This window comes from Gorilla gorilla, chromosome 9 (genome assembly GCF_029281585.2).
Source record: "Gorilla gorilla gorilla isolate KB3781 chromosome 9, NHGRI_mGorGor1-v2.1_pri, whole genome shotgun sequence".
In the NCBI taxonomy this organism is placed as follows: Eukaryota; Metazoa; Chordata; class Mammalia; order Primates; family Hominidae; genus Gorilla; species Gorilla gorilla.
In genome coordinates this window covers 122,592,286-122,615,893 of record NC_073233.2, presented here as the reverse complement: position 1 = coordinate 122,615,893, position 23,608 = coordinate 122,592,286, and the positions used below count along the sequence as shown (strand labels likewise).

Below are 23,608 nucleotides of genomic sequence, written 5' to 3'. Positions count from 1 at the left end.
GAGCTTCATTGATCAAAAGCTGACATCCTATTTGTGGCCACAGCGTGCCAGCTGGAATCATAAACCTCCCTTATTATGATCTGTTCCTGCCCAACCCACACCACAGAGCCAGAAGAAAAAAGCCATGAGGAAGCTCTGAAGTTTGTTTTTAGAGACTGGACATCTAATTGCAGCACTGGGTCACCTTTGGTTAAGGCTTTACATGTTTGTAGACAGAGTGCTCTTCCCTTGCTCATGCCTTTGTATGGTTTTCACGTGGGATTAGTCACCTCCACGGTAGCAGGAAAAGTAACTGAAAAATCAGAAAGAAGAAAAACAGAAGCCCTGAGTCCACAGTTCCTGAAGGCCTGAGAATTGATTCAGCTGGGTCCTCTCAATTTTTGGAGTGCTTTCTTTGTAAACTTTCTCTTGCTCTAAACCATTGCATACATCAAGCAGTCCCACAGCGATGATTTAAATTCAATCTCAGGCCATAAGAGGAACAGCCACAGGTCTAAATCTCACGGCAACTTGAATATGTAACAAGGTAAGAGAATCCAAAAGAGCAAATTCTGTGGATGTAGGTCTCATGACACTAAGGATTTTCAGTGGTCATACTGCAACTACCTGCCAGGTGGCCCTGCTACCACCATATCACATGGGCCACACTCAGTATGCATTGCTCTGCATGAGAGTGTCTAGATATAGATCTCTATATACAGATATAGATAGATGATAGCTATCTAGATATAAATATGGATATATACATGTGTATACTTCATAGATATGTGTATATTTATATACACATAGCATTTGTTTGTTTGCATCTAAGCCAGCACCTCTAGCCACCATATATCCCTCCATGTCTATATAACAGCATGGATATCAGAACTGTAATCACAGCATATTGGAGATTGGCACAGAGATTCAGTAGATAATTTTTAAAGAAATTTATTGAAAGAAAAAAGATATATGGATCCTGCCAATTCTTCCCCACTCCTTATAAGGCATGTTCTTCTCCTCTGCCTTGTGCTGCAGTGTTATGACAGTTATAATAGTGTCCAGAATTTCTTTTCAACTTTATTGAGGTACAGTTCGCAAATAAAAAATGTATATGTTTACAGTGTATAATGTGATGTTTTGATGTATGCAGACATTGTGAAGTGATTACTACAGTCAAGCTAATTAACATATCCATCACCTAACATAGTTATTTTTATTTGTGTGGTGAGAACGCTTAAGATCTAGTCTCTTTGCAATTTTCAAGTATGCAATAAAGTATTATTAACTATAGACATAATGCTGTACAATAAATCTCTAGAACTTACTCATCCTGTGTAAAGTAAAACCTTGAGTCTTCTGACCAACATCCCCTATTTGCCCCTCTCCCTGACGAGACCCTCAGCAACCACGATTCTACTCTATTTATATGAATTTGACATTTTTAGATTTCACATGTAAATGAGATAATGCAATAGTTATCTTTCCGTGTTCTGTGATTGGCCCATTTTACCCAGCATAATGTCCTCCAGGTTCACCCATGTTGTTGCAAATGACAAGATTTCCTTCTTTTTTAAGGCTGAGCAACACCCAACTGTTTATGTGTATATAGGACACAATTTCTTTATCAGTTCATCTGTTGATGCATACTTAACGTTGTTTCCATGTCTTGGCTACTGTGAATATTGCTGCAATTAACATGGGAGTGCAGATATCTTCTTAAATACTGACTTCCTTTCCTTTGGATATATACCCATTAGCAGGATTGCTGGATCATACAGTATTTCCATTTTAAATTTGTTGAGTAATCTCCATACTGTTATCCAAAATGGCTGTACTAATTTACATTCCCATCAAAAGTGTACAAGTATTCCCTTTCTCCCTCTCCTCACCATCACTTATCTTTCGTCTTTTTGATAATAACCATACTAACAGGTATGAGGTAATCTCTCATTGTAGTTTTAATTTGCATTTTCCTGATGATTAGTGAGGCTTGACATTTTTTTCATATACCTCTTGACCATTAGAATGTCTTCTCTAAGAAATATCTATTCAGCTCCTTTTCCAATTTTCTAATTGGATTATTCGTTTTCTTACTATTAACTTATTTGAGTTCTTTTATATTTAATTTAAATATTAATTCCTTATCAGATGTATGGTTTGCAAATGTTTTTTCCCATTTCGTAGGTTGTCTCTTCATTCTGTTAATTGTCTCCCTTGCAGTACAGAAGCTTTTAAGTTTGATGTAATCTCATTTTGTCTATTTTTTGTTTCGTTGCCTGTGCTTTTGGGGTCAGATCAAAAAAACCTCAGTGACCATACCAATATCAAAGAGATTTTTCCCTATGTTTTCTTCTAGCAGTTTTACAGTTTCAGGTCCTATGTTTAAGTCTTTAATCCATTTTCAGTTGGATTTTTTTAATATGTTGTGAGATAAGGGTCTAGTTTCATTCTGCCACATGTGGATATGCAGTTCTCTCAGCACCATTTATGGAAAAGCCTGTCTTTTCTCCATTGTGTGTTCTTGGCACCTTTGTTCAAAAATCAGTTGACTGTAAACATGTGGATTTATTTCTGGGGTCTCTGTTTGGTTCCAGTCTTCTATGTGTCTGTTTTTATGTCCATACCATGCTGTTTTGATTACTAGAGCTTGTAGTAGATTTTGAAATCAGGTAGTTTAATATTTCCAGCTTTGATATTATTGGTCAAGATTGGTTTGGCTATTTGCGGTCTTTTGTGGTTCCATGTAAGTTTTAGAATTATTACTTTTATTTCTGTTAGAAAGTCCATTGGAATTTTGATAAAGATGACATTAAATCTGTAGAATGTTTTGGGCAGTATGGACATTTTAACAATATTAATTTTTCTAATCCATGAACACAGGATATCATTCTATGAACAGATCTTTTCCCTACTTCGTGAAATTAATTCCTAAAGGTTTTTTTATGCTATATTAAATTAAATTGTTTTCTTGATTTCTTTTTCAGATAGTTCATTGTTAGCGTATAGAAAATCTATGTATTTCTGTGGTTAATTTTGTATCCTGCAACTTTACTGAATTTGTTCAACAGTTCTAACAGTTTTTTGGTGGAGTCTTTCGAGTTCTCTATATAGAAGCTCCTGTCACTGGCAAACAGAAACCATTTTACTTCATTTTTTATTTGGATGACTTTTATTTCTTTCTCTTGCCCAACCATTCTGGCTAGGACTTCCAGTACTATGTTGAATTCAATGGCAAGAGTGGGTATCCTCTTATTCCTCATCTTAAAGGAAAAGCCTTTAGATTTTCACCATTGAGTATGATATTAGTTGTGGGGTTGTCATATATAGTCTTTATTGTGTTGGAGTATAATCCTTCTAATAATCCTTCTATACTCAATTTTTTAGAGTTTTTTTCTCATGAAAAGACATTGAATATTGTCAAATCCTTTTTCTTTATCTATTGAGATGATATGATTTTTATCCTGCATTCTGTTAATATGATGGATTACATGTATAGATTTGTGTATGTTGAACCATCCTTGCATCCAAGGGATAAATCTCACTTGATTATGGTGAATCATTCTTTCAATGTGCTATTGAATTTTGTTTGCTAGTATTTTGTTGTGGATTTTTACGTCTATGTTCATTAGGGATGATAGTCTATAATTATCTTTTCTCCTAGTGTCCTTGTCTGGCTTTGATATTGGGGCAATGCTGGTCATGTAAAATGAATTTGAAAGTATTCCCTTTACTTCAATTGTTTGGAAGAGTTTGGGAAGAGTTGGCATTATTTCTTCTTTAATGTTTACTAGAATTCATGAGAGAAGCCATCAGGTCCTGTCTTTTCTTTGTTGAACAGTTTTGTTCATTGTTTTCTAACTGCTTTGTAGTTACTTTGTGTTGTTCTTTCTCTCTTGTCTTCTTTTGTGATTTGATTATTTTTTTGTGGTGGTATGTTTTGATTCCTCCTTATCTTTCATGTTATCTACTACAAGTTTTTTCTTTGTGGTTGCCATGAGGTTTGCATAAAACATACTATGGCTCTAAAATCCATTTTAAAGTGTGAACAACTTTGACCACATACAATAGGATTCTCTCCTAATGTGGAATCTAGTCTTTATGTAGCTAAGTGAAATTATTCAGCTCCATAGACACTTGATGATAAATGTGTGTCTGAGCCACATCACAATTACTGAAGCACATTTTTCCCATTGTGTTATTTTTATTTAATGATTTTTCAAGGGAAAATTAAGGTTATTTGGTTGGCAAATAATTTTAAACATTTTTGTTAGTATAAACTTCAGCATACCATTGTAGGAAATGCAACATATGCATGAATTTTTAAAATAAAAGACTACTAAGGCATTTTAATTCCTTAGCAGGTTTTGTTCACTTTGTTTGTTTGTTTGTTTGTTTGTTTTTAAACAATGTCCATCAGCCCCTGGAGGCCCCTTCTCTCCCTTTGAAATTTTTAATCTCATCTAATCCCATCATCATCTTTGGGGTGATTTCTAGTTTTGTCTTTATCCTGTACTTGTGAAGATAAGCTGATAAATGATATTGTCATGCTGAGATTTAACAGAATTCTGGTTTTGGGCTAGTTTATAGGAGAGAGGTGTATCCTGAAGGATTTAGGAATTCACAAAGAATTTCCTCATGAGCAATTTGAGGGAGGCTATCTGGGGAGATATGTGGCTTCCTATCGTTGTGGGAACCTGGTTTATGGATGAGGCTCTCACATAAAGTTGTGAAATTACAGCTCTTTGGGAACAAAAGGAAAGCAGTATTGCATGACTCAATTCCCAAGTTTAACTTTCTCTTTGGCATAGAGAGTTAGGGGTCCTGAGATTCTATTTTCTTTCACAATAGGGATTTTTTCTCTTTTATTCCTGATTTTAGTCATTTGAGTTTTCTCTTTTATTCTGAGTTATTCTAGCTACAGGTTTGTCAATTTTATTGGTCTTTTGAAAGAACTTTTTTTGGTTTCAATGATTTTTCTGTCCTGTTTTTCTATTCTCTATTTTTCTGCTCTGATTTTTATATTTTATGTATTTTGCTTGCTTTATGCTTAGTTTGCTCTACATTTTCCAGTGTCCTTAGGTGAAAAGTTAGGTTATTGATTTGAGATCTTTCTTCTTTTTTAATATGGGTGTGAACAGCCACAAATTTCCATCTAATAACTACTTTATCTTTATCCCATAAGTTTTGGTTTGTTATACCTTCATTTTCATTCATCTGAAAGTGTATTCTGATTTCCCTTGTGATTTCTTCTTTGACACCTTGATTATTTAGTAGTGTGTTGTTTAATTTTATATATTTGTGAATTTTCCAAATTTATTTTCATTACCAATTTCTAATTTCATTCCATATAGCCACAGAGCATACTTTGCATGATTTCGATTATTTTATATATACTATATATGTTATATATATAATATATATATAGGCTTGTTTTATGGCATAGTATGTGGTCTATCCTAGAGAATGTTCCATGTGTACTTGAGAAGAATATGTTTTCTGTTGTTGTTGGGCAGAATGTTCTATAGACATCTGTGTGGTCTAGATGGCTTATAATTTTGGAGTTTTTTCTTACTGTTATTCTGTCTAGTTGTTCTAATCATTATTGAAAATATGATATTGAAGTCTCTAACTATTATTGTTGAATTGTCTACTTCTTTTTTCAATTCTGTAGGTTTTTGTTTATATATGTTAGGTCCATATTGTGAAATGCTTATATTTTTCTCAGTGTTATATCTCCCTGATGTATTGACACTTTTAACATTAGAAAACGTTCCTCATTATCCGTGGTGACATTATGGCTTTTAAAGTCTATTTTGTCCACTTCATCTTTCATATTATTGCTGTTTGAATGATACCTTTTTTCCATCCTTTTACTTTCAAACTGCTTGTATCATTAAATGTAAAGTATGTGTCTTGTAGGCAGCATATGTTAGTTGGATCTTGTCCCATTAACCAGTCTGGCAATTTCTGCCTTTTGATTGGATTGTTTAATCCATTATTCACATTATCATTAAAATAGTTATTTTACCTTTTGTTTTTAATATGCCCTTTGTATCTTTTTTTCTCTGTTCTTCCTTTACTGATTTCTTTTGCATTAAATGAATATTTTCTAGTATAATATCTTAATTCCTTTAATTATTGCTGTATATTTTGAAAAAATTTAGGGATTGTTCTAGCAATTAACTTGCGCAGTAGATTCTTATTATTCATGGTTTTTATGTTCTATAGTTGCTTTTTATGTGTGATATGGTTTGGTTCTGTGTCCTCACCCAAATCTCATGTTGAATTGTAATTCCCAGTGTTAGAGGAGGGATCTGGTGGGAAGTGATTGAATCATGGGGGTGGACTTCCCCCTTGCTGTTCTTGTACTAGAGTTCTCATGAGATCTGGTTGTTTCAAAGTGTGTAGCAACTCCTCCTTCTCTCTATGTCTTTCCCACCAGCCATGTGAAGATGGCCTTGCTTCCCTTTTGCCTTCACCATGATTGTAAGTTTTCTGAGGCCTCCTTAGAAGTAGAAGCCTGTACAGCCTACAGAAACATAAGCCGATTAAACCTCTTTTATTTATAAATTACCCAGTCTCAGGTATGTCTTTATAGCAGTGTGAGAACAGACTAATATAGTGTGTGTGTCTGTTTGTGTATTCAAATTACTGTCTGTGGTCACTTGTTTTCAAACTGAGGAATTCTCCTTGCTATTTCTTGTAAAACAGATCTGTTGGCTATGGATGCTCTCAGTTTTGTTTATCTGAGAATTTCTCTTTTTCCTCTTCACTTTTAAAGACAGTTTTGCTAGATAAAATACTCTGTTGACAGGCTTATTTTATTTTTTTCTCTCAGCACTTTGAATATGTCATCCTACTGCCTTCTGGTGCCACTGTTTCTAAAGAAAAGTCAGTTGTTAATCTTATTGTGGTTACCTGGTATGTGATAAATTATTTTCCTCTTGCTGCTTTCCAGATTTCTAATTTGACTTTGACTTTCATTTTTACTATGATGTGTCTGGGTGTGGATTTCCTTACACTATTGTACCTGTACTTTATTAAGTATCTTGGATATATAGATTAATGTTCTTCATTAAATTTGAGGAATTTTCAGCCATTATTTCTTCCATTGTTTTCTGGTCCTTTCTCCCTATCCTCTCCTTCTAATTCCTCCATTACATTTCAACTGCTGTGCTTAAATTTGTACCATATTTCTCTAAGGATCTATTTATATTCTTATTATTTTTCTCTCTGTTCTCTAGACTGCATAATCTCTACTGATCTACCTTCAAGTTTGCTGATTCTTTCTTCTGACAGTTCAAATCTACTGTTAAGTATCACTAGTTAACTTTTCATATCAGTTATTGTACTTTTCAACTCCAGAATTTCAATTTGATAATTTTGTTTATATATATATTTATATTTATATATATATTTATATTTTTATATATATATATTTGTCCTTATTGACAATCTCTCCTTGATGGGATATTGCCATAATAATTTCCTTTCTTTTTTTAAGCAGGGCTTCCTTTAATTCCTTGAACATATTTATATTGGCTATCTTGCAGTCTTTGTCTGACTTGGTTTGACAACTTGGCCCTCTCAGAGGCAGTTTCTGTTGCCTGCTTTTTCTCCTGTCTGTGGGTCATTCTCTCTTGTTTCTTTGCATGTCTTATAATTTTTGTTGAAAACTGAATATTTCAGATAAAATATTATAGCAAATTTATATACTGATCTCCACTCTATGGAACTTGATGTTGTTGTTGTTTGCTTGTTTTACTTTTATTTATTTATTTATAGAGACACAGTCTCACTCTGTTGCCCAGGCTAGAGTGCAGTGGTACAGTCATATCTCACTGTAACTTTCAACTCCTGAGTTTAAGTGATCCTCCAGCCTCAGCCTCCTAAGTAGCTAGGACCACAGGTGTGCACCACTATGCCTGGCTAATTTTTTAATTTTTTGTAGAGATGATGTCTTGTTATGTTTCCCAGGCTGATTTCCAACTCCTAACCTCAAGGGATCCTACCACAAGGGCCACTTCAGTGCTGGGATTACAGAGGTGAGCCACTGCGCTTGGCCTGCTTGTTTGTTTAGTAATTGGGCTGGACTATTTTAGTAGTCTATTTCTCCAGAAGTGCGTAGTCTCTGATATTGTTCCTCAGAAAGTAAAGGCTTGGGCATGCACACAATCATCTTGGGATAACAGTGATTTTATCAAGGCTCTCTTTGACCATGTCTTATTTTGATTTCTCTAAGCTCTCACCATCTGTTGTTATCCTACCTAATGGATAGCCTCTACTAATTCCTGGCTGATTGCTCCATTGTTCCCCACAAGGTCCTGGGGCATAAACTGCTCTATGGTCTAATTAAATTAAATATAGACTCCTTTGAGGGGCAGTTTTTGAGACCAGTCTTTGAGGTTTGTTCTAATTCTATAGGGCTCTACCTAGCTATGTCTTTGTGCAGTTTCCTCTGGTAAATTAGTTGGTTTATGGTTTTGCTTGTTACTGTCAAGGAGCTGCCAGCTTGCTCTTAACCCATTTATCCCTGAGGTTGCAATGTTTTGAATTTTTGCAATCAGACCTTGAGGATGACCGCAAGCAGTAGGATATAAATAACTCCCACATGCTTAGTGTTCCAATAATGGAACACTAGGCATAATTAATTGCCTACAACCAATATCTCCATTATCTTTGGAAGAGTTTTTTTTAGGACTGAAATTCCCTTCAGTCTGCTCCAAATAAAGTCAGTACCCTTGGAAAAAATATGTGGAGCATTCTGTTGCTATGACCTGCCTCTCTTCCTGGGCAAAACTTCTGCCATTGCTCCAGAACTGAAGTCAGTGACAGTGGCCCATTTCTCAGGGTGACACTCAGCCAGTGAGCTGAAGTGAGAATAGTTGGAGCTTCGTATTCTCAGTCCATCAAACCTAGAAAAGTGCTTCTGCTCTATAAGTAGGGGCTGGGTAGAGAAAGAGAGTCCAGGACTTCTCAGCCATTCTTGGGTAGAATAGAACCTCTGCAACACACAACTGGAAGGAATGAAAAATGCTAGTGGACTATCCCTTCAGGTAAGATATTCTTGACTGACAAGTCAGGGAAGATGAAGTCTTCTTGATTGCACCCGCCAGAGTAGAGCTTTGTCATGCTAACCTGTGGGCTTGGAAGGAGAAGATGGAAGGATTTTGTGGCTCAATTTCCAGTCTTTTTCAATTCTAACTGAGATACAGAAGATTTTCTTTAAAAAATGTTTATTCATTTGCTGTATGCCCTTGGGATAATTTCCAAAGACTTTAAATCATTGTTTGTTTTATAATGTGTATCAATTATGATTGTTCCACTGGGGAGAGGGTCCACAGAGCTTCTCACATTTTTGCTGGAAGTCATCTCTTGATTTCTATTGTTTTTGAAATCATTCCAGAGCATAGGAATTTTCTGTGGAGCTCTAAATCTGATCAGTCTCTTCCACTTGCAGCAAGCTACCATTCCTCATGGCTACCACTCTATAGAGCTGGGAGTGGAATGGGAGCAGCCCCAAGTTAAAATCACAGAGATTCCATTCTTCTAATCAAAATTCAGTCATTTTTCTTAAATAAGTGTTGTTTGATTTATTGTATACCTTTGGTTACTTTTCAGAGTTTTGCAAATATTGTTTTTGACGATTTTGTCCAGTTATTTCTGGGAAAGGATTTGCCAAGGTTCTTATTTCACCATTCCAAAAATGCTGTCCTAATAGATGGCTTCTATATTTACAATATTCACTAAAGATTAACAAGTAACTTATTAATATTTTATGAAGAAAATATAAAGATAAGTCATGGTCTCTGCCCACTCCCATTTATCTTCCTAGTTTGTTCCTTTTCCCCACTTACTCTGAGCAGATCCTAGAATACTGTGTGCCCTTATATACCTTATGGCTGCGTTTATCTGGAGAACTCTAACTGGTACGTTAGCCTGTTCACTAGCAGAAATAGGAAGCAGACAAGCAGGAGCCTGTCCCTTATCTTCCTCCAGAAGTCTCCCTCTAGTGTACCTTAATTAACATAGATCCTAACAGGAAAGGAGCTAAGGTTTGCAGAGTCCCAGCCACAGAATCACAAAACAGAGTACAGAAAAGTAGTTTGGAGTTGAGGGCCAATAGCTTAAGAGCAGGCACACTATCCATCTATCTAGAGGTATTCAGTCTTTTCCAAGAACACTTCCTGAACATCCTTCTCCCTAAGAAAGGCTGAGGTTCCTTCTGTGTGTACCTGTAGAACCTCAACCTCACTGTTATAAATAGTGCTTGTCACAATTTTTTGTTTGCTTCTTTCTGTATCCTCTGTGTATTAGTTATCTACTGCTGTGTAACTTAGTAATTTAAAACAATAAACATTTATTATCTCATAGTTTGTGCAGTTGAGAACTTAGGAGTGGCTTATTTGGGTGGTTCTGGCTCAAGATCTCTAATGAGGCTCTGTCAATATGGCAGCTGGAGATACGCTCATCATCTGAAGGCCTGACTGGGGCTGGAAGATTTACTTCCAAGATGGCTGACTCAGATGGCTGTTGTCAGGAGGCCTCAGTTCTTTGCTGTCTGTTAGCAAGGCCTCAGTTCTTCGCCACTTTCCATGGACTGTTGAGCGTACTCATGATGTGGCAGCTGGTTTTCCCCAAAGCAAGTAATCCAAGAGAGAAAGCAAGGAGGAAATCACAATGCCATCTTTGACCTACTCTCACATGTCATGACTTCCACCAAATTATATTTGTTAGAAGCAAGACAAATCCATTAGTACTCAAGAGGAGGGGAATTGGGTTCCACTTCAAATATCGAAGAATTTATGGACATCTTTGGTGATGCATGTTTAATTAATGGATAATCTCTAACTGAATTAACATTTAGAAGTCTATTACTTCAGAATTAAGCTTCAAATTGACATTTTATGAGAAATTTGTTTAGTTATTAAATACAATTATGTTTATTAAAAACACTTTTTTAAATTCACTCTGTTACTCTTTCTCAACTTCCTATTTGTAATGGTTAAAGAATGAATTTTAGAAGTTCAGAAAGATACCTTCATTTCTAAAAGAACAAAACCAGTTTTATCACTCTCTGTCAATCAGGACCTGGATCTTCATGTAAATATCTTCATGTATACAGATAACTCACTGACCACATGGCCATCACAGCACAGGTAGAACAACACCTGGCACATGTAAAATTTTGTTGCATGAATACAAGGAAAATAGAAACATACTTTAAAAGTGAGGACGTTAGATGTTGATTAATGTTCAAACCTGTGTTTGTGTTTCTGAAGGCTATGGGTGTGGACATATTTGTGTGGATGTGTGCAGGGGTGTTTTTTATGTATATGTGCTATAAAGAGAAGTGTGGGTATTGTGAATGAAGGGTAATATTTGTTTTTCCTTTGGTAATTCTGTCCATTATGACTGAAATAAGAATTCAGTTCAAATGTTGTAAATACAAGGAAAAGACCAATACTCTAAGAGGGCATTCCAAGATAAGCTGATATTCCAGCTTATAAAAGCTTCTCACATGCATATGCTAGCAATTTGAGACCCTAATACCTCTTTACTAATTATTTTGTGAAACCATGAATAATATTTCAGATAAAAAAACCAAAGTACTAAGGGCTTATATGATTTAAGGCCATATATCCTATTAAACAACAGATAGAACAGGTCTCTTAACTATCAATCCAGTTAATTTCTTATGCCATTTTACCATTTCTGAAAAAAAGAGAATTACCTTTTGTTTGAAAGTTCATATATAATATTTTAAGACAAATCAATACTGATGTGAGGATACACGTTTTACACTTTGATAGTAATAATCAAATTGAATTACCTTTAGGGGAAAAAAAATCTTTCATCCCTAAATTGGGGTAATTATGGATCTGTGGGACTTTTACTTTACTTTAAAGAAGGCCCTGGAACTGGCCTCAGGCTAGCAAGAAATGTTGTAAAAATGAAAATGCTGCTGTGAGTCCAGGAAGATAATGGTTTAAAGAGGAATGAATCTGCTATACGGTAGCAAAGGTATATAGCTTTCAAAAAAGCAAAATGGGGAAAATGTGAGAGCCTTAGAGAGAGAAGGAGAAGGTCAGTGGAAAGGATGGCATGGCTGTCTAAAGATGTGGAGAGTCATCAGAAGTCTGGGAAAATGTGCACTAGGGCCAAATGAACCTGAATACTGGAAGGATTCTCATAAGATGCAGGATAGTGTGGAAGTAAGGGCACTGGAATCGGAAACCTGTAGATTCAACTCCTAACTCTGCCCCCTACCTCAGTCTCCTCACTTGTAAAACAAGAGTGATAATAACTGCATACAGATTTGTCATGGAGACAACTATTTTAGTGCAAGCAAAGGTCCTAGTGCATTGTAGGTGGTCAATAAATGGCACCTTTAATTAGCTTCAAGTAGTTACAGTAATGTGACAGGAAGGGAAAGTTCCAAGGAGCAACTTTAAACCTGCACAGTCTTAGCCCTTCTCCAAGTCCCTGGATTCTGACCTTGACTTCATCTGTGGATGTTTGCCGCCTATGCACTGTCTTTCTAACTGACTCCAGATTACAAATTATTTAACCTGCTGAACTATCTTCCACCTACACTGACTCTTAGCAATCTGTTCTAGTTCTTGCTGTCCTGTCCTACTAATATTTGATGTTAACTACGTGGGCTTCAGAGAAGTTGGTGAAATATTTTAAAAGGTACATAACTCTTTGCATGCTTTGAGAACCTCAGGCTTTTCAAACTCCTTCCTTTTTAGAAATGATATATTAAGGACTGGCATATGGATGGTTTTCACGAAGTATGACTGAAAATGGGATTGAAATCAGGTTGTGCTATGTTCACAGAATTTTAAAACTTTGGACAAGTTCAGAACATCATTGTTAATAGATCATCAAGACGTGATGGGCTTATAACCACGACATTCTAATTAGAGAGATTGTGGGGGAGAAATTAGCATTTCAAATGACTTAAAGCTGGTTGAGAGAATATTTTAGAGACTAGAAAGCATTTTTTGAATTTATCTTAAATAGATATTACTTTGTGTATTTTGCTAAGATAATGGCATTTTCATAAAGAACATGGGAAAGATGTGGCAAGGCTACTTTATATATCTATAATGAAACCCTAATATACATTTCGTTTGATAAATGGGAATATAAGATAATAGTGATGCTGTGTACAGATGTGTCCCAGCTTACATGTGGCTATGTTCCATTAAACCCTTCATAAGTTGAAAATATCCTAAGTTGAAAATGCATTTAATACATCTAACCTACCAAACATCATAGCTTAGCCTAGCCCACTTTAAATGTGCTCTGAACACTTACATTAGCCTACAGCTGGGCAAAATCATCTGACAACCCAGTAGTACACTGTAGAGTATTGGTTGTTTACCCTTGTGATTGTGTGACAGACTGGGAGCTGAGGCTCTCTGCCGCTGCCCTGCCTCCCAAGAGAGTATCCTACAGCATATTGCTAGGGGAACAGATCAAAATTCAAAATTGGAAGTACGGTTTCTATTGAATGCTTATCACTTTTGCACCATTTTATGAGTCAACAACTCATAAGTCAAACCCTCACAAGTTGGGGACTGTGCAATTAAGTGCATACAAAATTATATATATGTCACTTTAAGGAATTTGTACTTTCAAGGAGCTCCTTTTCTTCTGTGTGTGCAGAACAGTCTGACAACGAGCAAATGTGGGAAATGACACTCTGTCCAGGTCTTTGTGAAGTCAATTTATTGAGATGCAATTTACGTAAAGTAAAATTCACTATTTTTTTTTTGTTTACAGTTGTAAGTTTCGACGATAATGTAACTACCACCACAATCAAGATAGAGAATAATTCCACTACCCAAAACTTTACTTATACACCTTTGTGTTCAGCCCTTGTCCCTAATCCCAGACCTTTACAAGCCCTTAATTTGTTTTCTGCCATGATGGTTTTGCCTTTTCCAGAATGTTATATAAGCCTTTTTAGTCTGTGTTCTTTTTCTTGGCATACTGCATTTGAGATTCATATTAGAGTACTTGTGTATCTCATTGCCACTGAATTACAGCATTCAGCAGTATGGATGTATCCCAGCTTGTTTAATTAGTCAGAGGACATTTGAATTATTTTCCAGTTTTGGCAATTGTGAATAAAACCTCTATAAATAATCATGTATAAACTTTTGTGTGAACGTAAGTTTTCATTTCTCTGGTGTGGCATTGCTGTGTGGTAAGTCTGTTTTAACATTATAAGAAACTGTCAAACTGTTTTGAAGTGTCTGCACCATTTTTGCACCCCATCAGCAATGTGCCAAAGTTGACCTTCTAATAGGTGTGTAGTAGTGTCTCACTGTGATTTTATTTTTATTTCCCTAATGACAGATTATGCTGAGCATCTTTTTATATGCTCATTTACCATCTCCATATCTTTTCTGGATGAAATGTTTAAATTTTGGCCATTTTTTACTTGGATTGCTTATTATTATTGAGTTCACCATTAGATAGGTAGGTAGATTAGATAGATAGACAGATAGATAGATAGATAGATAGATAGATAGATAGATAGATAGATAGATAGATGATAGATGATAGATAAATAGATGATAGATGGATGGATAGATGATAGATAGATAGATAGATAGATAGATAGATAGATAGATAGATAGATAGATAGATAGATGATAGATAGAGATGATAGATAGAGATAGACAGGAGATGGTGAAGGGGCCTGGTGACCTTACAGCTCCCAGTTTACACCCCTACTGAAGGGTGGGACACTCATGCTCTTGGCTTCCATTAGACACCACCATGTCCTTCTAAGACAACCCCCATTTTATTTTACATAAACCCACACCCGTTTTTTGTTACCTGCAACCATTTAGTCCTAACTCATGAACAGGAAGAGGGCCCACCAATCCAGACATTGGCAGGCTACAAGAGCAGCCTAGGCAGAGCATTGAGGCTACAATGGATATTAATGGTTCTACTGTACTGCGGCTGAGTTAGCACTGAAACCACAAGACACAGTCCTCCCCTCTTTTCCCTTCCCCTTTCCAAAGTAAGAGGCACTTCAACCTGTGGCTGCTGTCACAGGCCCACAGGGAGTACGGCCAGACTACCATCAATGTTCCCTTAAGGCCCAAGGGCTCTTCAGTCAGCCTTTGGTGAATGATGCCTGGCCTGGTACTGACCCTTCAGGACAATGGGCTCCTGTCTAGTGCAGAGCAGGTCCAGAAATGCAGTATAAGAGACAAGTGCTGGAATCAGGGGTCTCAAGAGGCTGCTTGTTGCTCTCCTCATTGTGGCTGAGCTGGTGCTTATAGAGAGCAAGTCTCATAGGCTCACCCAAGGCCCTCAATATAGTACCTGGATATTGCTGCTGGTTATTCAAGGCCCAAGCGCTCTGCAGATAGCAGGTGATAACTGCTGCCAGGACTGGGTCCTTTCCTTTAAGGCAGCAGGTTCCCTTCTGAACCAAGATGCATCTAGAAATGTCATTCGGGAGCTAGGGCCTGGAACGGCAGCCTCACAACTCTGACCCATACCCTATCCTGCTGTGACTGAGCTGGTATCCTAAATGGAAGACAAAGTCCTCACCACTCTTCCCTCTCCTCCCCTCAAGCAAAGGAAGGGGTTTCTTTTGGAGCTGTGAGCTGTGCAGCCTGGAATTAGGGGAGGGGTGATGCCAGCACTCCCTTAGCCACCGCAGCTGGTGTCTCAGAAAGTTGTGTGCTCCCCAGTCCACTGACTCTGGGCCAAGTTCAGCACTAGTAGCAGCTCATCTAAAAGTTGCAGCCCTTGTGGCCTAGACTGTCTTTCAAGTTGAGTTAGAGTCCTATAGCACTTTAGCCTGCAGCAGTGAGGCTTGTGGGAACTCAAGTTCCAACAACCCGGATGGGTAACTCCCCTCTGGCTAGGGCTGGTTTAAATGCTCTCTCTGTGGGTGGGCATCAGCTGAGTTTGGTCCAGTTTTGCTTTCTGAACAGGGCAGCACTGAGTTCAATGCCTCACAGTTCCTGTGCACTCTCTCTCTCTCCCCAGTGCACAGAAACACTCTCCACACTATGTCACCAATGCTGGGGGTTGATGGTGGGGTTGTGTTGGCCATTCAAGATTGCTTTTTCCTACTTCTTCAGTGCCTCTTTTAGTGATATGGAGTTAAAATGAGGTACTGATTTTTGGTTCTTATAAAAGTGCTTTTTTTGTGTCGATAGTTGTTAAATTGGTGTCCTTGCGGGGGGTGGGTGGAGAGGGTGGTGATTGGTGGAGCCTTCTATTCTGCCATCTTGCCCCACCTCCCACAGGTCCTTTTACCAGGATAATTTCTTGAAAAGACAAAATTTCTTCATTGAATTGCCTTTGCACCTTCATCAAAAACCCATTGACCATACGCATGTGGGTATATACAGAGAATCTTAATTTTTTTTCTGTCAACCTCTGTGTCTATCTTTTCACTGACACCATACTGTCAATTACTATAGCTTCCTAGCAAGTTTTGAATTGAACTACTATGTGTTTGTAAGAGGACAAGTCACCAGTGGCCTTGGCCAATGCAGTTCTTCTCCCTCTTGCTTGCATTTCTTGGGAAGAATATACAGATAATGCAAAATCCTGAGATAAAGAGGAAATGTCTGTAACAATCAAGGTTTTGTCCTGTTCTATCCAGAATGGGATGTTCTACAATGCTTGTACTTAGCAACCCAAATGGTACCCAGGATATAAAACTCAGAGGAGAGTACTTTTGAAGTCCATCAGCTGCAACATGATGACAGTGCAGACAAAACAGGCAGCGTTCCTGAACCTTAGAGGCTGGCTCACCATGGATCCTAGGATTCTGCTTACCTTTGTTGCCTATCTGAGTAATAAAGTGCTTTGCCTGACTTGTGGTACAAGTGTTCTGTCTCACTGGACCAGACCCAGGAACCTTTGCAGAGTCCTCCAGTAGTGCTCTTCTTTTTCAAAACCGATTGATTATCCTATTTCCCTTACCTTTCAACATAAATTTTAAAATCAAGTTGTTGATTTAAATAAAAAGTACCCTACTGGATTTTGATTTGAATTTTATTGAATCTATAGATCAATTTTGGGAGAACTAATATCCTAATCATATTGAACCTGCCCATCCACAAACATAGCCCATTTATTTATGTCTTCTTTGATTTCTTTCATCATGGTTTATGGTTTGCAGTATATAGATCTTGTGTATTTCATTAGATTTACACGTAAGTATTTCATGTTTTCTGTGCCATTCTTAATCATGCTGTGTTATTAATTTTAATTTTAAACTGATGATTGATAGAATAACAATAAAACTTTATATTAAGGGGCAGGCCTAAAAGAACTTTATATTAACCTTGAACCTTATAATCTTGCTGACACTAAATAGTTCTGGTAGATTTTATGTAGATTCTTTGGAATTTTCTATTTAGATAATCATATTGGCTGTGAAAATATGTAGTTGTATTTTCCTTTATCCAAATGGTATGCCTTTTATTTTATTTCTTTCTAACACCTCCAGTATAATGCTGAATAAGAACAGCAGGATTGAACATTATTGATTTTTTTCCTTATCTTGGGGCAAAGCATTCAGTCTTTCACCATTGAACATGATATCAATACAGATTTTCCTAAATGCCTTTATCGAGTTAAGAAAACTCCTTTCCATTTTTAGTTTACCATAACTTTTCATTATGAAGAATGCTGAATTATGTTAATTTTCCTGTTTATACTGAGATTATCATAGGGTTTTTCTTCTTTAGCCTAATGATATGGTGATTACTTTGATTGATTGATCTTCAAATGATGAACAAGGCTTTTATTACCGAGATAAGCCTCACTTTGTCAGGATATATTATCCATCTTGTAAATTGCTAAATTTAATTTGCTAATACTTTGTTGAGGATGTTTGCCTCTATGTTAATTCTAGTTTTGAAATTAGGGTTTTGGAATCTCTTTTTCTCATAAAATGAATTGCAAAGTGCTTCTATTTTCTGAAAAAAATCAGTAGAATTGGTAGTATTGATTCCTTATATTTGGTCAAATTTGCAAATAAAACCATTTAGGCCTGATTTTTCATTAGGAATTATGAAAAATCCTGATGCAGATTTTTCATTAGGAATGTAGTTTCTCCCAAAGCTATAGAATTTTCAGGTTATCTATTTTTCTTAAGTGAATGTTGGTAGTTTGTGTCTTTCAAGGAGTTTTCTCATTTCCTTTGAGTTGTAGAATTTATAGATATAAGATTCTTTAGTATTCCCTTATCAGTCTAATATCTGTTATATCTGTAATAATATTCCCTCTGTCATTTCTAACTGACACTTTGTGCCTTCTCTCTTTTTAGTCATCCTGAGCAGTAACATCGATCTTTACAAAGAATTAGCTTTGTTTCGTTGATTTACTTTATTTTGTTTCTGTTTTTAATTTCATTGATTACTTGCTCTTATCTACATTATTGTTTTCCTCTGCTTACTTTGGGTTTAATTTGTTTTTCTTTTTCCAGTTTCTTAAGATGAAAGATTAGTTTATTGATTTTAGACCTTTGTTCTTTTCTAATACATGTATTTAATGTTACAACTTATCCCTCAAACACTGCTTTACCTGCATCCCCATATTTTGATATATTGTTTTCATATTCATTTCATTAAAAATATTTTCTAGTATTCTTGTGACTTCTTATTTGTCCCTTGAGTTATGTAGAAGTATGTTGTTTCATTTCAAAATATTTGGGGGTTTTCCAAACTTTTTTTGTTAGACCACTTGATATTATTTCACATCTCTAGGATAATCTGTACTGTTTTTTTTTCTTCACTCTTTTTTTCTCTTTTTTTGTTTAATAGAATAATTTTCATTGACCTATCTTCACATTCACTGATTCTTTCCTCATGCTTGTCAACTCTACTGATAAGGCCATCAAAACCATACTTCATCTTGATGACTGTTTCTGTCTGATAATACCAACATTTGGTCATCTCTGAGTCTATTGATTGCCTTGCTCTTTACTATGGATTATTTTTCTTCCTTTTCTGTACATCTCATACTTTGTTTATTATTGAAAGGTATAATGTTTAAAACAATATAGACTAACATAAACAATATTCATGCAAAGAAATGGGTACACATCTTCTCCTGAGCCATGAGGTAGGGAGGAGCATTGACTCAATCTAGTCAGTCCAGCTGTGTTTGAGGTTTCTGTTGCAAATTTTTCTGGTTACTTGGTGCTTAAGGTGAGTATTGTTTTGACAAAGGGTTTTTCTCAGTGTTCCTATTTCACCCTTAGCTTTGTCCTTCCTTGTGTGTCAATGTCCCAGAAAGAGCCTCTCTTCATACCCTTGTCCCTTCTTCCATGGTAGATTGCTGTTGCTTTCTACCTGGTGCTGCCTAGCCTACTGGGGGAACGAGTGAGATTCTCTTTTGTTGGGGATCAGCCTCAATCCTAGGTAGGTCTTCTGTTCATGTTATTTTGTAGGGTTAGGGAAAGGCCTTCTCAGTGATCCCGTCCTCTTCTCCACAGCATTAGAAAATCTCTAATGGTCTGGGCCCAGGACAGTTTCCTGTCTCTCCCCAGGACGGTTTTCTGCCCTTCCTCAAGAAGTTCACAGTTTATTATTTTTCCATTTTCCCAACCACAGGGATCTTCATATGTGTCTTGAAGTCACAGAGTTTGCTGCCCTTCTGCCAGTAGCATAACACTTTAGTGTTCTTAGAGGAAGGGCATGAGGGAGCTTTATGTCTTTCCCTTTGAGGCAGCTACCCTCCCCCTCCAGGCCTGCATTAGTGAGGTCTGGTCTCCTGCCCTGACCCATCTTTCTCATGAGTGCCCAGTGGAGGTCCAAAACAAAGAGGTACTAGGTAGGAACAAATTCCCTTTATGTGCAAAATCTCTTTACGTCTGTGCTTCCGGAAATTCTATACTCTCATACTAGCCCACATTCAGCCTTTAGAAATTCATTTTTAAAATTTAGCCAAATTCTTCTTACCTGTTTATATGGCAGTTCATCCTCTTCCCCTGCTCCCTTTTCAAAAGTGAGTCAGTATTTGTGTTCTTTCTGCTCTGCCTTTCATTAGATTTTAAGCTAGATGGTTGGCCTGTGACCTCAATTTCTAATAAGTTAAATGAAAGTTATTTTGCAGATTATCCGGATTTTTCTTTTTTATGACGGGATTGATGATGCCTCTTGCAGCTAAGTCCTCCAGGTTTTATTTTAAAGGGAACAAAATTATGTTAGGAAGACAAGGTCCTTAGACCAGGAAATATAATTCTAACTTAAAGAAAGCAATAAGTTAGTTGGTTCAATAAGCTAACTGATTTGGCATTAATAGTCTATGACTAATGCTAAATAACTGTATTCTATTCCTCTTTGATTGAGAAGATGATGGTGTTAAATGAAACTATGAGAGATTTTGCTCAGTCTGTAAAATTGGGGCTGGAAGCTGATTTGTAAGTGAAAAGAGTATATTTAACTAAATTAATGAAAAATATAATGGTAAGTGCTAAATCAGGGGTTCTTATATCTTTTACTCTTTGTACAAGGAAGCCTTTTATGATCTATGGACTATTTCTCAAAACAGTGTTTTTAAATGCATGAATTTAAATATAAAAATTATAAAGAAAACCAATCATATTAAATTACAGTTTCCTAAGTATTTTTATTATGATATATAAATATACATCCTTCCTATTATATGACATTAAATAGCAATATCTAGTGTGGGCCTAATTGCTATAATTTCAAAGTAGTGGTAAGAGTAAGTGGCACTTTGTGATACCTGCAACAATTGTAGCATGATATGAAATACTGTGATTTCCATTGGTAAAAATCTTGGATATCACTAATACTGCTGAGCTTTATTGCCTACATTCAAATTAGAGAAAATGCTGAACTTCAGTTAGATGTTAGTGAAAAATAAAGATGTAATCTTTTTCCCACCTAAGTTCACAGACTCTTCTAAATTCTATATCGAGATCTCCCAAGGGGACCCCTGGCTAAGAACCTCTGTGCTAAAAACAGAGAACCATCAACTGCAATCAGAGATAGAGGTAGGAAAAACAGAGAAGGCATCAGGGAAATTCCATGTGGAGGTCCTAGCATCTGAAAAATTGTGTAACTGAGGATGAGTATAGTACAATTCGGAACTAAAAGTAATTTGGTGTTTGTTTGTTTGTTTGTTTTTGAGATGGAGTCTCACTCTGTCACCCAGGCTGGAGTGCAGTGGCACAATCTCAGCTCACTGCAAGCTCTGCCTCCCAGGTTCATGCCATTCTCCTGCCTCAGCCTCTCAAGTAGCTGGGACTACAGGTGTCCACCACCACACCTGGCTAATTCTTTTGTATTTTTAGTAGAGACGGGGTTTCACCGTGTTAGCCAGGATGGTCTTGATCCCCTAACCTTGTGATCTGCCCATCTCGGCCTCCCAAAGTGCTGGGATTACAGGCAGTAATTTGATATTTTTAAACACTACTACTACTAGTTACTATTTTAAGGGTATTTTATAATAAATATCAAGTACTGTATTAAGTATATTACAAATATTTTTATATAATTAATTTCATGATTTGGCTCTCTGCTTGCCTATTTTTGGTGTAAAGGAGTGCTTGTGATTTTTGCCCATTGATTTTGGGTCTTGAGACTTTGCTGAAGTTGATTATCAGTACTGTATTAAGTATATTATAAATATTTTTCATGCAATTAACTTATCACATCTCTTTGAGGCAACATATTTGATCCCCATTTTAGAGATGAAAAACTTGAGATCTAGGGAGCATGATGCCTCCAGCTTTGTTCTTTTTGCTTAGAATTGTCTTGGCTATAGAGGGTCTTCTTTGATTCCATACGAAATTTAAAATAGTTTTTTCTAATTCTGTGAAGAATGTCAATGGTAGTTTGATGGGAATAGCACTGAATCTATAAATTACTTTGGGCAGTATGGTCATTTTCACGATATTGATTCTTCCTATCCATGAGAATTGAATGCTTTTCCATTTGTTTGTATCCTCCCTTATTTCCTTGAGTAGTGGTTTGTAGTTCTCCTTGAAGAGGTCCTTTGCATCCCTTGTTAACTGTATTCCTAGGTATTTTATTCTCTTTGTAGTAATTGTGAATGGGAGTTCATTCATGATTTGGCTCCCTGCTTGCCTTTTGTTGGTGAAAAGGAATACTTATGATTTTTATACATTGATTTTTGTATCCTGAGACTTTGCTGAAGTTGCTTATCAGTTCAAGAAGTTTTGGGGCTGAGATGTTGGGGTTTTCTAAATATAAGATCACGTCATCTGCAAAGAGAGACAATTTGACTTCCTCTCTTCCTATGTGAATACCCTTTATTTCTTTCTCTTGCCTGATTGCCCTAGCCAGAAGTTCCAAAACTATGTAGAATAGAAGTGGTGAGAGAGGGCATCCTTGAAGGGAATGCTTACAGCTTTTGCCCATTCAGTATTGGCTGTGGGTTTGTCATAAATCGCTCTTATGATTTTGAGATGTGTTCCATCAATACCTAGTTTGTTGAGAGGTTTTTCTTAACATGAAGGGATGTTGAATTTTACAAGGCTATAGTAACCAAAACAGCATGGTACTGCTACCAAAACAGATATATAGACCAATGGAGCAGAACAGAGGCCTCAGAAATAATACCACACATCTACAACCATCTGATCTTCCTCAAACCTGACAAAAACAAGCAATGGGGAAAGGATCTCCTATTCAGTAAACGGTGCTGGGAAAACTGGCTAGCCATATGCGGAAAACTGAAACTGGACCCTTTCCTTACACCTTATACAAAAATTCACTCAAGATGGATTAAAGACTTAAATGTAAAACCTCAAACCATAAAAACCCTAGAAGAAAACCTAAGCAATACCCTTCAAGGCATAGGCATGGTCCAAGACTTCATGACTAAAACACCAAAAGCAATGGCAAAAAAAGCCAAAATTGACAAATGGGATCTAATTAAACTAAAGAGCTTTTGCACAGCAAAAGAAACTATCATCAGAGTGAACAAGCAACCTACAGAATGGGAGACAATTTTTGCAATCTACCCATCTGACAAAGGTTTAATATCCAGCACTTACGAGGAACTTAAACATATTTACAAGAAAAAACAAACAATCCTATCAAAAAGTAGGCAAAGGATATGGACAGACACTTCTCAAAAGAAGATATTTACGTGGCAAACAAACATATGAGAAAAAAAGCTCATTATCACTGGTCATTAGAGAAATGCAAATCAAAACCACAATGAGATACTATCTCACACCAGTCAGAATGGTGATTATTAAAAAGTCAGGAAACAATAGGTGCTGGCAAGGCTGTAGAGAAATAGGAATGCTTTTACACTGTTGGTGGGAATGTAGATTAGTTCAATCATTGTGGAAGACAGTATAGCGATTCCTCAAGGATCTAGAACCAGAAATACCATTTGACCCAGCAATCCCATTACTGGGTATATATCCAAAGGAATATAAATCATTCTACTATAAAGACACATGCACACATATATTTATTGCAGCACTATTTACAATAGCAAAGACACAGAACCAAGTCAAATGTCCATCAATGATAGACTGGATAAAGAAAATGTGGTATATATACACCACGGAATACTATGCAGCCATAAAAAAGGAATGAGATCATGTCTTTTT

At 36.6% G+C, this 23,608-nt stretch overlaps 1 protein-coding gene across 1 annotated transcript in view; it reads right to left on the bottom strand.

The window, feature by feature from the left end:
- Positions 1–23,608, bottom strand: part of NXPE2 (neurexophilin and PC-esterase domain family member 2) — a 75,130-nt gene that overhangs the window by 28,514 nt on the left and 23,008 nt on the right. The window contains exon 2 of the mRNA XM_055356479.2: positions 19,950–20,073. Within this exon, the coding sequence (XP_055212454.2) occupies positions 19,950–20,073 (124 nt within the window). The remainder of the gene's footprint in view (positions 1–19,949; positions 20,074–23,608) is intronic.